Source organism: Nelusetta ayraudi, unplaced genomic scaffold (assembly GCF_046127955.1).
Source record: "Nelusetta ayraudi isolate G7.1 ecotype Tasmania unplaced genomic scaffold, CSIRO-AGI_Nayr_v1 ptg000006l, whole genome shotgun sequence".
Taxonomy (NCBI): domain Eukaryota; kingdom Metazoa; phylum Chordata; class Actinopteri; order Tetraodontiformes; family Monacanthidae; genus Nelusetta; species Nelusetta ayraudi.
The window spans coordinates 1,732,904-1,748,017 of record NW_027466056.1 but is presented as its reverse complement, the minus strand read 5'-3'; the positions used below and the strand labels follow the sequence as shown (position 1 = coordinate 1,748,017).

The 15,114-nt window shown below is 45.5% G+C and overlaps 1 protein-coding gene across 2 annotated transcripts in view; it reads left to right on the top strand.

The window, feature by feature from the left end:
- LOC142880437 (uncharacterized) overlaps nt 1–14,942 on the top strand; it is a 39,508-nt gene extending 24,566 nt beyond the window's left edge. For both annotated transcript variants that reach the window (XM_076014379.1, XM_076014369.1), the window contains exons 9-17: nt 5,300–5,366; nt 10,083–10,206; nt 10,577–10,667; nt 11,260–11,365; nt 11,472–11,545; nt 12,445–12,540; nt 12,936–13,052; nt 13,155–13,252; nt 14,269–14,942. In XM_076014379.1, coding sequence (XP_075870494.1) covers nt 5,300–5,366; nt 10,083–10,206; nt 10,577–10,667; nt 11,260–11,365; nt 11,472–11,545; nt 12,445–12,540; nt 12,936–13,052; nt 13,155–13,252; nt 14,269–14,482 — 987 coding nt within the window. In that variant the 3' untranslated portion in view covers nt 14,483–14,942. The remainder of the gene's footprint in view (nt 1–5,299; nt 5,367–10,082; nt 10,207–10,576; nt 10,668–11,259; nt 11,366–11,471; nt 11,546–12,444; nt 12,541–12,935; nt 13,053–13,154; nt 13,253–14,268) is intronic.
- Nucleotides 14,943–15,114: the final 172 nt, after the last annotated feature.

Below are 15,114 nucleotides of genomic sequence, written 5' to 3'. Positions count from 1 at the left end.
TCCTTGTTGTTAGCATTAGCATTAGCAAGTACACACATCAGATCTGAGTTGCTTTACTTTTCCAGGATACTTAGTCATCATCCCAGCTTTGCTGAAATTTCCCAGGGAATGTCACGCAATTTCTATATCCATAAATGTTAACACTTAATGAAGCCGTCCCCTATATTAAAAATAATCTATCTATCTATCTATCTATCTATCTATCTATCTATCTATCTATCTGTCTATCTATTTATCTTTTTATCTATCTGAATATATATATATATATATGTTCTCAGATATATTTTTTTTAGATATTTACATATACATATTTACATATATACAGCTGCACAGTCGGCCGGTGAGGTGTCTGGATGATGGTCCCTCTGCTTCTGATGAGAACGACAGTATCTTGTGAATCAGTCTGGGAGGACTGGGAGGACTGGGCTCTGATTGGTTGGGTTCCACCCCCCGTGCCACTTCACAGATAAACAAGGCGGGCACGTTTGCACATGTTCTGCCAGCGACGGTTTGTGAGGCTTGAAGAAGGTAGCGGAGGGGAAATGACCACTTATCTGCTGGCCGGCCTCCCCCTCTGGCAGAGCAGCAGGCAGCCGCAGCCTGTGATTAAAGCATCACTCGGCACTCGCTGGTGATCTGGCAGTGCAGCTATTTACGCTTCTGGTGGGGAGGCCTCTGAAGGGGGTGAACTAACGGCTGTTTGGCTTTGTCTTTTTATTTAGGAAGTAAAGATGCTGCAGATAGAGGCTCTTGTGAGTAGGTGTGACGACAGACCCGTGTTTGTTTGTCTGGCTGGCTGCGTTCCAGTGACGGTTTTTCACAAAGTAAGATTTCCACAAAGTGCAATTGCCATTTGCAGCTGTTTCCATTGAATGGTGTGAAGCGCAGAAGCCGTAATTCTCCTGAAATCTTGTCCCGTGAGACTCCAGGAGGATGGAGGTCCAAGATTTCTTGTATAAATCTGCATTTCCATGTTGGTTGCTGTCAAGATTGGTTGTTCTATTTTTCTCTTTGATTACTTGTAAAAATAACATAACCTGCCATTTCCACTGGTCAGTGAACTGGTCATGTGACCCTTTTTTATTGCCATATTTAGGTTTTGCACAATTCCTGGGGTCATGGAAGCACAGCTGTTGTTGTGTCTTGTTGTGTTTGATCATCACAATGATGGAGTTGTAACAAACACGGCAACAGTGTGTTTGTTTTCTGGGCGGGCGCGAGTGACGCCTCTCGAGAGATTTCCCAACACGTTCTCTCCTGTGTGACGGGCTGCACTGGGCTGCAGGGCAGTAATGTTGATTCATAAAGGGAAGAGGATGGAATTTTTTACTTAGATTTTTTTTTTTTTTTATCTTCTGGCTCTATGGTTTCTGTTTTTAACTCATTCCACGGTTTTGTCATGAAGAAGAAGAAGACCTCTATTGATGCCACGATGGGGGGAAAATACAGTCAACTGAAGTCAACTGATGTTCCAACTGGCCGGTGATTGGTCGGTTCAGGCACCAGGATGTGTCGTTCGCAGAGGTCCGGACCTGCGCACGCTGCTCAGTCAATATTTGCACTCTTGACTCTGACTGCCCATCATGAGCCTTTATGTCTGCAGCTCACATCATGAAAACACAGCAGAGAAACTCCTCTCAGCCACAGTCGGCTTGAGGGGGAACCGCCACGATTGCAGCTAAACTTGCGTGGCTGGTCTGAAAGCTGCTCTTGTTCCTGGCTGACCTTACTGGAGGGGCCAAAGGCAGCATTGACAAGATAGCACTCGTGCTTTGCAGTGAGCGAGGCCTCAAGGCGACTTTACACACAAGCACACACACTTAAAAAAAAAGTTTGTTTTTTTTTGTAGTCGAAAGACAAACAGTAATCCTCTAAATGTGCTGATATTGCGCTCGATCATGCATTCACTGGTTCCCTGCCTGACCGCAGCCAGACTGACTGAAGTCAAGCTGACTTTATTTGGACTTTCCATTGACTTCCATTCATTTCCCATCCTACCAGCAGCCCTGTTCTACCCTCCACCTTTACTCTTAAGCCCATTTTCTCCCCAGTCTCAACCATTCGCCTTAAAACTTAATGGCAATATGAGGAGCCAGCAAAAGGTGCCATTAGTCTCCAAGGTTGAAAGTGTGTGCCTTTACGAGAACACACACACCACTGTGTGCTGCTGCGGAGCTGTGCGTCCATAGAGGCAGCGGTTATCAGCATGGAAGAACCCTGTAAACGCTGCCGTGCTGCTGGGTCTTGCATAACTTTCACCGCCTGGGGCGAGGCTGCTTGTGTGGAGCCTGTGTGTGTGTGTGTGTGTGTGTGTGTGTGTGTGTGTGTGTGTGTGTGTGTGTGTGTGTGTGTGTGTGTGTGTGTGTGTGTGTGTGTGTGTGTGTGCGTGCGGACGCTGATAAAAGCCTGTTGTGATAGCTGTGTTGTGGAGTCACCCTGGCTGTGATTGCATGGCGCAGGAACATGTTGAGCTCAGCTGAGAGCTTCACAGCGCAGAGGCTCCTCCCGACTCAGCCTTCTGATTGGATGAAGCGTCTGCTGTGGGGGAGGGGCTGTGATGGATGCAGAACCCTGGAGGGGGCGGTCAGTCGGGGGCGGGGGCGTGGGGGGTGAAGGGTTGCAGCAGCTGCACTTTGATTTGTGTGTCTCTCAGATAATCTTTGTGTTTTTTATCCCAAGAATACGGCGGCTATCTTATCGCTGCCACACACTTGAGAGGCGTCTGGTGAATATAAAGAGCGCCCCCCACCCACACCCCCCCTCTTGGGGGTGGATGGCTGGGTGGGGCCGGGTGTGACTGTTTGGGGCCCGATCGTTTGAAGTAACACAGACTATGTGCAAACATTTTAATGCGCCTCCTTGAAGCTGTTTTGTGTAAATGCGAGTATCACGCGTGTTGTTAACTGCCAAAGGCAGCCATGACGTAACGGCGTCGTTACAATTCCTGCATGTCCTCCTGGTCTGGGAGTCCTTTATATGTGAAATCACATGTGAGAACTGCTTTCTCAGCACAGGAAGCCGTATGAAATGCAACTCCGCAGAAAGGTGAAGATCTTAATGTTAAGAAATGTAATAATAATGTAATGATAATGTATTTCATAAAATAATAAGATGCCAAATTATAAAATGTGGAGAAATCAGCCGCAATATCAGAATCAGAATCAGAATCGGCTTTATTGGCCCGGGTTGTACAGGCCAAGCAAGGAATTTGACTCTGTTTTTTTCTCTGTTCTACTACTTAGGTTAAAAAAAATTAATTGAAATAAGATATAAAAAAAACAAAACAACAACAACAGAATAAGTAAAAAGTAAGGGTAAACAAGTAAACAATGTGAAGTATAAATAAGCTATATAAACAGTGTGCAACTCAGTGGAGTAAAATAAGGATCTATACAAGTCTACATAGTATATATAAATAGAATATATATAGATATACAGTATATATATAGATATGCAAATATCCTTTTTGGTCTATTAATAAGACACATTTAATGATGGCTGATTGAATTGAATGACAGATAACTTTTCCTAAGGTAGCTATGACTTAGTTTGTTTTACACTCTCATTTTTCACTTTTTTTGTGTTTCATCACCAATTTGTAACCTAAACTAAAAAAAAACAACAACAGGGCGATACCTCGATCTTATCTGAGGGAGTCGGATTTAGAAACGATATCAGCGGGTGTGTGTCGGTGAGGAGAGATGTGACTGAAGATAGGAGGAATATCTCACATTCCTGCATCCTGGCCAGCAGCAGCGCAGGGAGGACAGGGAGCCCTGCGGTGAACAGGTAGAGCCAGGGGAGGGGGAGGGGCTTGAACCGGCCGAGCCAGCATCAGTCACTCAGAGAGAGAGAGAGACTGAAGAGGGAGGGAGAGAGAGAGAGAGTTAGTGTGTGGTGTGGTGTGGTGTGTGTGTGCGTGTGTGTGTGTGTGTGTCAACTCCTGGGAAGAATGAGCAGCGTCGAGTGAGAGAGGGACTGCAGACGCAGCAGACCGACGGTCGAGGGTCTTGTGTGAGGAAGTGGACATGGGCTCCTCAGCCAGCAAAGCCCATGTGAAGCCCGGCAGGGTTCCCCTGCACCGCCGCAAGAAGAAGCGCAAGAAGGTCTGTTTGTGCGTCGTCTTCTCTGTCACGTGTTGTCGCCTTCAGCTCCGGTACAAAAAAACAACAAACAAACCAGATCTGATTCTCTGTGCTGCTGTGGAGCAGCTTTGCAGCAGAACGTCTCCTCCACTGGGTTCCCCGCATGAGGAGCGTGAGGCTAACAGCAGGTTGTCTTCTCACAGGTTCTCCCCCTCTCATGGCCTTTTTCCTTCTGACTCAGTTTAAAAAAAAAATACTTTTTCAGTTTTCCCTTTCTGAGTTTGTCTTTGGAGCTCCTCCTCGCCTCTCCGTTTCCCCTGCAGCAGATGGGTTTTATAGTTGTGTGTGTGTGTGTGTGTGTGTGTGTGTGTGTGTGTGTGTGTGTGTGTGTGTGTGTGTGTGTGAGTGCAGTAAAGCGGGCACAGGACAGGTGTTCAGCCCGCATTGTAAATTCCACCACTTTGTGTTGAAATGTGTGCGCTGGTTGTGTGCGCACGCGCGCGCATGCTTTTTATTGCGCTTCATTTAGAAAGCGCACAATCCAATGGCAGTCGCCCTTTGTACGTGACCATGTGCTCGCGAGTGTGTGTGTGTGTGTGTGTGTGTGTGTGTGTGTGTGTGTGTGTGTGTGTGTGTGTGTGTGTGTGTGTGTGTGTGTGTGTCTATTGAAGGGATCCCCGTGTGGCTGTTTTTTTCTTTTCTCCCAGTGGCTCCAAGTTGCGTTTTTCCACAACTCCTCACAACTGTTGCCAGTCCTCTGCAGTGCTGTCACATCAGTGTTGCTCTCCAAGTGTTGCTCTCTAGTGCGATCTTGTTGTCGTGCTCTGGGTTTTGTCAGCTGTGTTGTTGCGTACCTCGTGCCGCCGTCCTCACCACAACTGTTTTCTTTAAGTCAGCGACACCGTGCGAGTCCTTTCCCAGACATGACTGACTGACTGACTGACAGACAGACAGACAGAGGTGGCAAAAGTATTTCCCTTCTGTACTGAAGTAAAAGTACAAAAACACTCTGGTAAAAGTTGAACTCACTTTACTTTACTCAGGTAATACTAAGAAAGTACAGGCTCTGAAATGTAGTCAAAAAAGGATGTGTTTTCTGCATTTAATGAAGCAATACATTCACTGTTACGTACGTGTTTACAATTTTGACAACAATGAACAATTATTTTCTCGTTGCACTCTGAAGTGACTCCTGACTTTCCTTCTCTGCGCAGCGAGAAGAGGCTTTGAAGCAGAGGAAGGAGCTCTCGCTGGAAGTTGCCAACCTCAGAGGCGAGCTGGGTGAGAGTTGCACACACACACACACACACACACACACACACACACACACACACACACACACACACACCGCCTTGCTTGCATGTGATTCAGGCACACACACACACACAGGGCTCGTCCAGAACAGATCCACCGCTGTTCTAAACATGATGGGTTTTTTTGCCTATTGGGGTTCTTACACTGAGACACCAGGAGGGTGAAACCCTACTGTGATGCTGCTGTACAGTACAGCAGAGGGGCCGGACTGCCAGACTGGCTGAAGTTCTTCAGCAGAAGAGGCGTGCAGGTGTCCCCCTGCATTGTGGGTAAAATATTCAATGTGGATGTGTAGGTTTCAAAACAGCTGCAGTCTCCAGTAGGAAGCCCAGCAGTGCGTCCGCACACTGGAACCAATGCAAGTCTCAGCCAGTTAGTAGAGTTGTAGTCAAGATGGCACCAAGCCAGACCGAGACATTATCCAGACTAGAGAAGACCGAGACCAGAACAAGACTTTATATAGCAAAGAAAAATAACAACAAAATGAGCAGTATCTTTTTTAAATTCAATTCAAGTTTGCTTCTTTCTTGAACATGTTGCTGCTTTGCCAACTATTTTGAACCACTTTCAAAACCTTTGCTTCATAAAATTAAAAAAATGAACGAACTAGGAATCAGAGGGCAGGGTATCGCGCTGGGTGTCGTAACAAGGCAGCAGCTGGATTCTTTTCTGTTATTACCGTGTTATTACAGTGTTGGCTGAGTCTTGACTGGTCTGGATCAGAAATCCCCAGTCCGTCCAGTCCGAGACCAGAGACCAGAGACCAGACCCAGTAAAAATGAGTCCGAGACCGAGACCCTTAAACAGTGGTCTGGAGACCAGGACCGATCTGCAGTGCTACAACACTACCAGCCAGTAGTAGAAAAGCAGGAGCAGCCATGCATTGCAGAACGTCTCCTGGTGATGTTGACTTCCCGGGTGGGTTTGAAGCCTTGAAGTATTGACTCGCACAGCGCCATGTATTGAGCAGTATATTTAGCACTGCCAAGGCCTGGATTCACACACACACATGCATGCACAGGCTCACATAGCTGCCCTAAATAGCATTTGAATTTGGGCCGCTATCATATATACACTGGCTGCTGCACAGCGGGCGTCGCCCACATGGCCGAGCAGTACTTCCTGTCGTTTTCTCCCACTCTCTCTCTCTCTCTCTCTCACTCTCTCCCCATTCTCCCTCGCTTGCTCTGACGTTAATCTTCTCCTTTACTGCGTGTCTGACCTCTGACATGTGCCTTTAAACACAGAGTTGAGGAATGCAAGCAATGTATAGAGTTCCTGCTGCTGCCATCACACACACACACACACACACACACACACACACACACACACACACACACACACCGACACACGCAACCGCTGTTACACCTTTGGTCGTTTCCAAGTCAAACTGAACAGGATGGACCTGTTTGCGTCTCACTGTTGACTTCTTCACGTTTACAGTGTCAGTTTTGAGTTCTTCTCATTTGAGGTGAACGTTAATGTGTGCAGGCGAACGCGCAATGCGCTGGTGCACATTCTTGCGAACTCAGTAAATCATTTGACCTTTTCAAAGTGAGCTGGACCCTGGTCGCCAGCGTGGACACAGGACTGAGGATATTTCCTGTTAATGATAACATGAGCTGTTGCTTGTGGATGCTACAGGGGGCGCTCACTCGAGCCACATCAGGCTGAACTTGAACATTTGCTTTGCTGTTGTAATTGACCAAAAATCGCAAACTATGAGGGATGTATCCAGTGGCACTGCTAGGTTGTGGTTTTGATTCCCGGCCGGGTCGTACCAAAGACTGGAAAAATGCTCTCATTTTCTCCCTGATTGGCACTTTGGAGTTGGAACTGGGGGGTGGGGGTGTGTGGGGGTGTGTGTGTGTGTGGGGGGGGGGGGGAGGTTCAGATCAGCCAGCGAGTCCCAGGCACGGGAATCTCTGTGATGTGACAATCACTGGGAATTTAACTTGAACTTTTTCAGAGAACATTGAGATCAAGACCAGACCAAGACTTCATATATCAAAGAAAAATATCAACAAAACAGAAAAAAGTATCTTTTTTTAAATTCCAGTTTGTTCCAGTTCTAAATCGATCAGCAGCGTCTCTTCAGTAGTTCAATAATTGTCTTAAACATTTTGCTGCTTTGCCAGATATTTTGAACCATTTTCAAAAAAAAAATCTTTGCTTCATAAAATTTCAAAATAAATGAATTGGGAATAAGGGGGGTGTGACTCTCGACTGGTCTTCATCAAAAATCCCCAGTCCGCCCAGTCTGCCCAGTCCGAGACCAGACCCAGTACAAATGCCTCCGAGTCCGAGACAAGACTGAAGTTCTCAACTCCAACTCCACCTCCGTCCTGGTGCTTTCACTGCAGTAGGAAGAGAGAGAGAGGGGGCGTCCCCTGATGAAATGATGTCATAACTGTGCTCTGCCACCTGCCATAACACACACACACACACACACACACAGTTAGTTTGTGTTCCACTGTGGTGAGAACACACTTGCGTCCCAGCAGCTGTCATGGCTTTTGTTTGCGCTGCGACAGACTCTCACTGTTGCGCTCAGAGGAGAGCAGCAGCTGTCTCAGCTGCAGCCAGCTGCTGCCACACTCCACTGCAGAACCAGTGCACACCGCAGGTACACTGATGTCTAACAGCAGTGTGGGTTTGATCTCCCTTCAGCACATCCGCAGGTGGACGACTGGGTCACAAACCTGGATCGGCCTCTGTAAACCTGCCAGAACAAAGGCGCTGTTTGTTGATTACCGACCAGAGTGTCTGATGTGTTGCTGTCTGTCTCACGTGTGGAATGTAGAGTGACACGTTGGAAACGTGACACTGTTTGTTGCTGAGACACACCTGGGCAGGACAGCTGAGCCAGACTTGAAGGAAGTGATTAGTTCTATTAAAAAAATCATGAAGGTGCTACCCAGAACATTAGAGTATCCTGAAAAGGTTGCTGCAATTCAACTTAAAAGGTGAATGTGACATATTATATAAAGGAATAATATGCAAATCAATATATTTCAAGCTTTTTATTTCTATGCATTTTGCTGATCAGGTCTTGCAGCTTAAAAAAAAACAACTCAAATTTTATAATAATTTTCTGAGTTTGTGGCTTTGTGGTTTTAATGAGCTGAAAATCTCAATCAGCAAAGTTACAACAAGGAACTGCTTGAGACGTCAATTTGCGTGGAATGGCTCAATAAAATGTGTTGCTTTCATCTTTGATGTTAAATTGCCAAAATGAAACAACTTTTACTGGATGTTCTCATTTTTCGGGCAGTACCTGAATAACGCTGATGATGATATTCCAGTGTGGTTCAGTAGTCTGTGAATTGAATGTCTTTTCTTTCATTCTCACGACTATTGACATTGCACTTTCTCACTGAAGGCATTAAAACTACGTATGAACCCACATGGAATGATGGAGGAAACGATACAAGTGTCAAATAACTTTTTACATGGAAATTCTTCTTCTTCAAAAAAAAAAAGCATAAATAGCATATTTAGACTTATTAAACGTGTTTTTCTTTGCTGCGTAATTTCATATATCTTGCCCATATATTTGATGTCTTCGGTATCTCTCTGCAGCGCAGCCTCCTTCGGGATAAAATCCTGAAAGCGCAGAGCGACCGAGAGAGACGTCGCTCCGTCCAGGTTGCTGTGTCTGCAGGCTGGGTGCCTTCCAAAATATTTCAATAAATCCGAGAGTCTGGCGATGACGGATGGAAAGAGTGAGACGCCTGCGCGAGTGCTGCTGGGGTTAAATGAATCAGACGAGAGGAATGATTCCCTCTGCATACTTGCAAACTGACTTGCAGATGCTTGAGGTTGGTTCGTGCCTGCCGTCGGAGACGTTGCGCTGGAATGCGAACGCACACGCAACGAGAACACACACACACACACACACACACACACACACACACACACACACGCATACTCACACACACACAAACACACACACACACACAAATGTCTGGTATTAAAATAGTAGCTGAGCGATGCCTGCACATCTGGCGTCCACTCCCTCATACCAACCTGAAAAATTTCCCATCCCATTTCCAACGTTTCCATCAAAGTTCTAGATTTAAAAAAAAGTTCACGACCAACTTTGCATTCTGAAGGATATCACGAGGCCAGAACCTACCGAGCAGTTCTATCTTTTATTGTATTTTACCCATTTTATCATCGTCTTTACACTCCTTTAAAACTGACCACTCTTTATACTTGATACCTTTTCTGTGGTGCTGTGTTGTGTCTGGAAAGCCCAATTTGCCAGAGGGAACTCTCCCAAGGGATCAATAAAGTTTAATTGAATTGAATTGAGTTGAATTAGCATTAACTATCAGCATCAATTGGTGGCGACCTTTGGTGTGGATTTATTTAACACATCTTTTGGCTGTACTTTCGCCCTCACATCAGTCCTGGGTGCTGTATCTCAATAAACTTGGACCTTCAGCAAGTGAGTGGTTCCACTAATGAGTAACAAGTGACCCGGATGGCTGCGGGTGGGAAGCTAAGCCAAGAGCAACCTGCATGAACTATGAGCAGTTATATAATGCAGTTGTGTTGCAGGTCTTGTGTTGCAGTGTTTCCCCCATGGCAAAAGAATGCAAAGGGCTCCAGTTGCCGACTTCGCTCCTCTTTGCAGTGTGTTTCAGTGCAATCTAACAACATCTCCTCTGCTTGCAGTCACGTCCAAGCAGAGCTGCACCGACCTGCAGAAGGAGAAGGAGGAGGTGTGCACCGGCGCCGAGGACGCTCTGAAAACACTGAAGGAGCGGCACAAGGAGGAGCTGGTGCAGCTGGAGGACAGGTGCGCTATTCACCCCCCCATCCCTGAGCCAGCATCACATGCAAGGAGTGAGATCATGTTCTCACTTACCTGCCTTCATACTGACACAAACAGTGGAAGAGACGAGAAGAAGCCCAATCAGAATGAAGAGCGACACCGAGTCATATTTTAAAGTTATATGAAAAAACTGATCAAACTTAAATATAGAAAATTTCTCACAAGAGGGTTTTGTCGTATTGATATCTAATATTGGACAATGAAAGTGCCAGTAAAAGTTTCCCCCCCTCCTGCCAGTGTGCTTTATTCTGTCAAACTGCTCGACGCAGGTGTGGACACACAGATGTGCTGCAGTTGATTCCCTCTCACCATCTTCTCCTCTTTGCCTCGACAGTCTGAGAAGTTTCTACCAAACCGAGTGGGACAAGGTCCACCAGACGTACCAGGAGGAGGCTGACAAATACCGCGCGGTGATGGAGCAGCAGGTCAGAGCGCACGCACGCACGCACACACACACACACTTGCAGTGCTCCTCTGGAGCAGACGTGCACAGTGCACGTGAACGTGAACTCATCCCCCGAGTGCAAGAGAGTCTGCAGCCGCGTGCCTGCAGGGGTGGGCGGGTGTTACACACTGCTGTTCAAACCTGCGTGGGATTTACTGTCACACATGCAGTGTGCTGTGCACACACTCTCTCTTAAAAGCTTACTTTCAAAATTCCTCCGCAGATTTCCAAACGCTGTCATTCGTTGCACCACATCAGACTCAGTGGATTGTGGTTGCAGCAGCTTTTGAATTGACTTGAACCGACTGTGCAGCTCAGCTGCAGAGCTGACGAGTGCCGCTCGTGCTGTGATATACGACCAAACTGGCTTTATTTTGAAAGACGCCAATCTTGCTGTCAGGCGGAGGTAGAAAGATGCTTGGACAATATCAGTGTAATGGTTAATGTCAGAAATAATTAGCATGTTTTTGAATCTTTCTTTTAAATGTTCACGCAGCAAACTGAGCAGAAAAATCAGGGGTTTTTTTTATGGTGGATATTTAGGTTTTTTTTGGACTTTTTGTGTTCTTTAGGTGAAGGAGCTGATCACCCATCAGGAAGCTGAGAGAAAGAACCAAGAGATGAGTCACAGTGAGAAGATGGAGTCTCTCAAGCTGCAGTACGAGACCTCCGTGGAAGGTGGGCGCTGGACAACTTTTTATTTACGCCGTGAATGTTTTCAATGCCTCATTCTCACAACACTTTGATGACACCCGGCGCTGATGAATGTTGCTATGTGCTGCAGAGATGAAGAGGACTCAACAGACAGACCTGCAGAACCTGGAGAGGACACTGCAGGAGACGGAGACCACTCTCTCTGTAAGACGTTCATTCAAACTACCGCAGTGAGGCAAACTACACTGAGCAGCGATTGAAGGAAGTAGGGAAGGCAAAAATGAAGAATATACACACTTGACTTTTTTTTTGCTCTGCCCTACTAGCAATAATATTATATAATATATAATAATAATATATAATATTCTAGCTGTTTTTTTGAGGACACATTGACGAGATGAATATCAAAATTATCCGCCACTGATATCTTTTGTACTATATATTCCTGGCTTATATTCTTACACATAGCATCTCACTACTTACACTACAAGTCAAAAGTTTGAACACACCTTTTAATGCAGTGTTGTTGCTATGTTCAGTTCTACATTGCAGGTACAGACTGATGGTCTCCAGTAAGATGAGCAAGATGTATAGAATCATGTAGAAAAGAAAACCTTGTTGAATAACTCTGTGTTTTATATGAAGGACAGCTGTGCTGAAGAATATAAAATATGAAATGATTATGTGCTTGAGTTATTTCACACCTTTTGAATTACGGCTTATGCGCTTCGCACCAGTCAATGGGAACGCCTGCAAATAGCAATTGTACTTTGTGGAAATTTTTAGAAATATGGCTTTTTATGTTGGGAAATGGAACGTCATGGACCCGCAGCGCTGGATGGCTGTTATGCCTTCAGTCAGAATGTACAATGTAAAATAGTGCTGACAATGAAAGGAAAAGCATCAAATGAGAAGATGTGTCCCAACTTCTGACTGGTGGCGTCGCTCTGCTAACAGCTTTAAAATCAAAATCAAAGATATATGGGATGTAGACTGCACCATGTTTAAAGAGCATTTTCCTACAAAGTGCTCCCTTTGACTCAAGACACTCTCCCCCTCCTCTTTCTCCTCCTCTTCCTCTTCCTCTTCCTCCTACTCCTCAGGACAAAGTCTCTGAGTTGTCAGCAGAGAAGGAAGCTCTGAATGAGAAGCTGAAAGCCGAGGAGGAGAGGAGGAAGCAAATACTTGACAAAAGTCTGGTAAGATGATGATCTAATATTTAAATATTTAAATATTTAAAATACAAATATTTTTATTTTTGTGTATATCCTTAGTTAATATATTTCTTGATCTTTTTGCACTTTAGCTTTTTCTTTTTGCTGCTTTAATTATGCAAATTTCCCCACCGTGGGATCAATAAAGGTCTTCTTCTTCTTTTTCTCTATTTCTTCTTCTTCTTCTTCTTCTTCTTCTTCTTCTTCTTCTTCTTCTCCACATCTTAACACATGTTTGTCATGACACTTTGCATGACATTTCACTGACATTATGGTTATCAGCTCCGACGGTCTCGATGCGTGCAGGATGAGCTCCCCCTGCTGGCGGGAGAGAGTCAACACTAACTGGGAATAACGCGCTTTGCTTATTGTGCGCGCAGAAGGACTCTCACACACTGTACCTGGAGCAGGAGCTGGAAAGCCTGAAGGTGGTGCTAGAGATCAAGACCAACCAGCTGCACCAGAAGGAGAAGAAGCTCATGGAGATGGACAAACTGGTGAGTGGCAACACTGGAAGCGACCTGGTGTGGAAGCGACGTGGACGGGATGAACAGTGACCATCAGCTCAGTGACTGTTGTCCTGCACTCTGCTGCCGCAGGTGGAGACCAACGTCAAGCTGGAGGAGTGTCTGAATAAGGTCCAGCAGGAGAACGAGGACTACAAGGCCAGGATGGACAAGCACGCTGCTCTGTCCAGGTGTGTAGCACTGCCGCCCTGCAAGGCACAGCTGGGGAGGAGCAAAGCACCGCTGCTTCATTACTGTGCCTCAGTAGATTTGTCAGGTATTCGTACTTGACTCGAGGGTTTCTATTTTTGACAACTTGTACTCCCTACACTCCCGTACACCAATATCTGTACACTCTACTTCTCACATTGGAAAAACATGCTGGTCACTTTTGTGTTTAAAAGTGTCTCAAAGATGCCTTTCTTTTTGTCTTTTTTCTTTTTTATAAAGTAATTCACTTGTTGTTATAGTTCTTTGGAGTCACTTGAACCATGCTGGTGTGTAATGCAATATAAAAGTGGATGATATTTTAGAGGGAGATTATTTTAGAGTACGCTGGCCTTGGAGTCACTGTTCAGTACGTTTTCAGTGCAGAGGCAAATTCAGTAAATAGCATTGGTTATCATTATTATCATTATTATTATTATTATTTTTATTTTTATTATTATCAGTTCTGGCCAGTCAGCCATTATTGGATGTTAACAATCCAATAATGGCTGACTGGCCAGAAGTGAATCACTGAATACTGATTGGTTGTTCTGCAGTTGAAAGGAAAAAAAAACTATAACATTGAGAGGAGCAAAGCTGTTAAAAAATGATGCTCATCAAGATCTGACCTCTGACCTCTGATTAGTTCAGTCCAGATTATTCCTTAACTTTTTAATATTTGCAAAATTATGTACAAATGTATTGTTGCATTAATGGCAAAAAAAAAAGAGTCATTTTTACTTTTTACTGAAGTCCCTGACCAAACCTGTACTTTCTGACTTTTACTTGAGCAATGGAGTTGAACCAGTACTTTTACCAGTATTTTTTTTTTTTTTTTTTTTTAACAAGTATCCATACTTTTATTTAAATACACAGTGTGAATACAGATGAATGACTCTCACGTGGAGTTTTCCAAAGTTCCATTTTATTTTTCGACTTGTCTGGAAAGCCTCGGTTTGTCTCGGCCCCACCACTAACCGCTCTCTGTCTCCCCCTGCAGGCAACTGTCCACGGAGCAAGCCAAGCTGCAGCAAACCCTCCAGAAGGAGTCAAAGGTCAACAAGCGTCTGTCCATGGAGAACGAGGAGCTGCTGTGGAAGCTGCACAACGGCGACCTGCTGGCCAGCCCCCGCCGCGTCTCGCCCACCTCGCCCTTCGGCTCGCCGCGCAACTCCGCCTCCTTCCCCGCCGCCGCGCCGCTATCGCCCAGATAGCGGGCGCCGCCATCGCTCCCTCAGTCGCGCCCCTCGAAGCTGGGAAACAACACGGCGACGCTGTTTCAAGCGTCGAGGAAAAGACTCGCACGAGAGTCCACGTCGTTGGACGGCCACTGTAAAGAAACAAACGTTGGGAAAATTCAACGAGAATTTTATTTTATTTTTTATTTTGAGAGGAAAACAAAAAACAAAGACGTTGTGTTGGCACAGATGCACTTGCGGAGCGTGGGAGCGTCCTCGCTCTCCGGCTTCTCCAGTAAACTTTTCTTCTTTTTTCCCGAAGAAAAGCTAAACAACAGGCACACCTCAGGGTCTGTACATAGAACCCCTCTTTGGTTATGACTTCCCGTTTCTCCTGGATTGTGTTGTACAGTTTGAGTTTGGTGCGTCCTGTTCTTTTTTTTTTATATATATATATATCTTGTTTTTGTTAAAGGAGTCGATGAGAAAAGGAGGCGGGGGAAAAAAAGACTCCTACAGAAACTGTTTGGGTTTGCTGCACCGCAGGTGTGTGCTGGAGGATTTCTCTTCCTTTGTTTTTTTAAGGAGGATGGATATTTTTTGTCCCAAAGAGCGACGCTCAATCAGCCGACCGGCTCCGGAACCCGGTCGGTCGGTCGGTCAGTCGG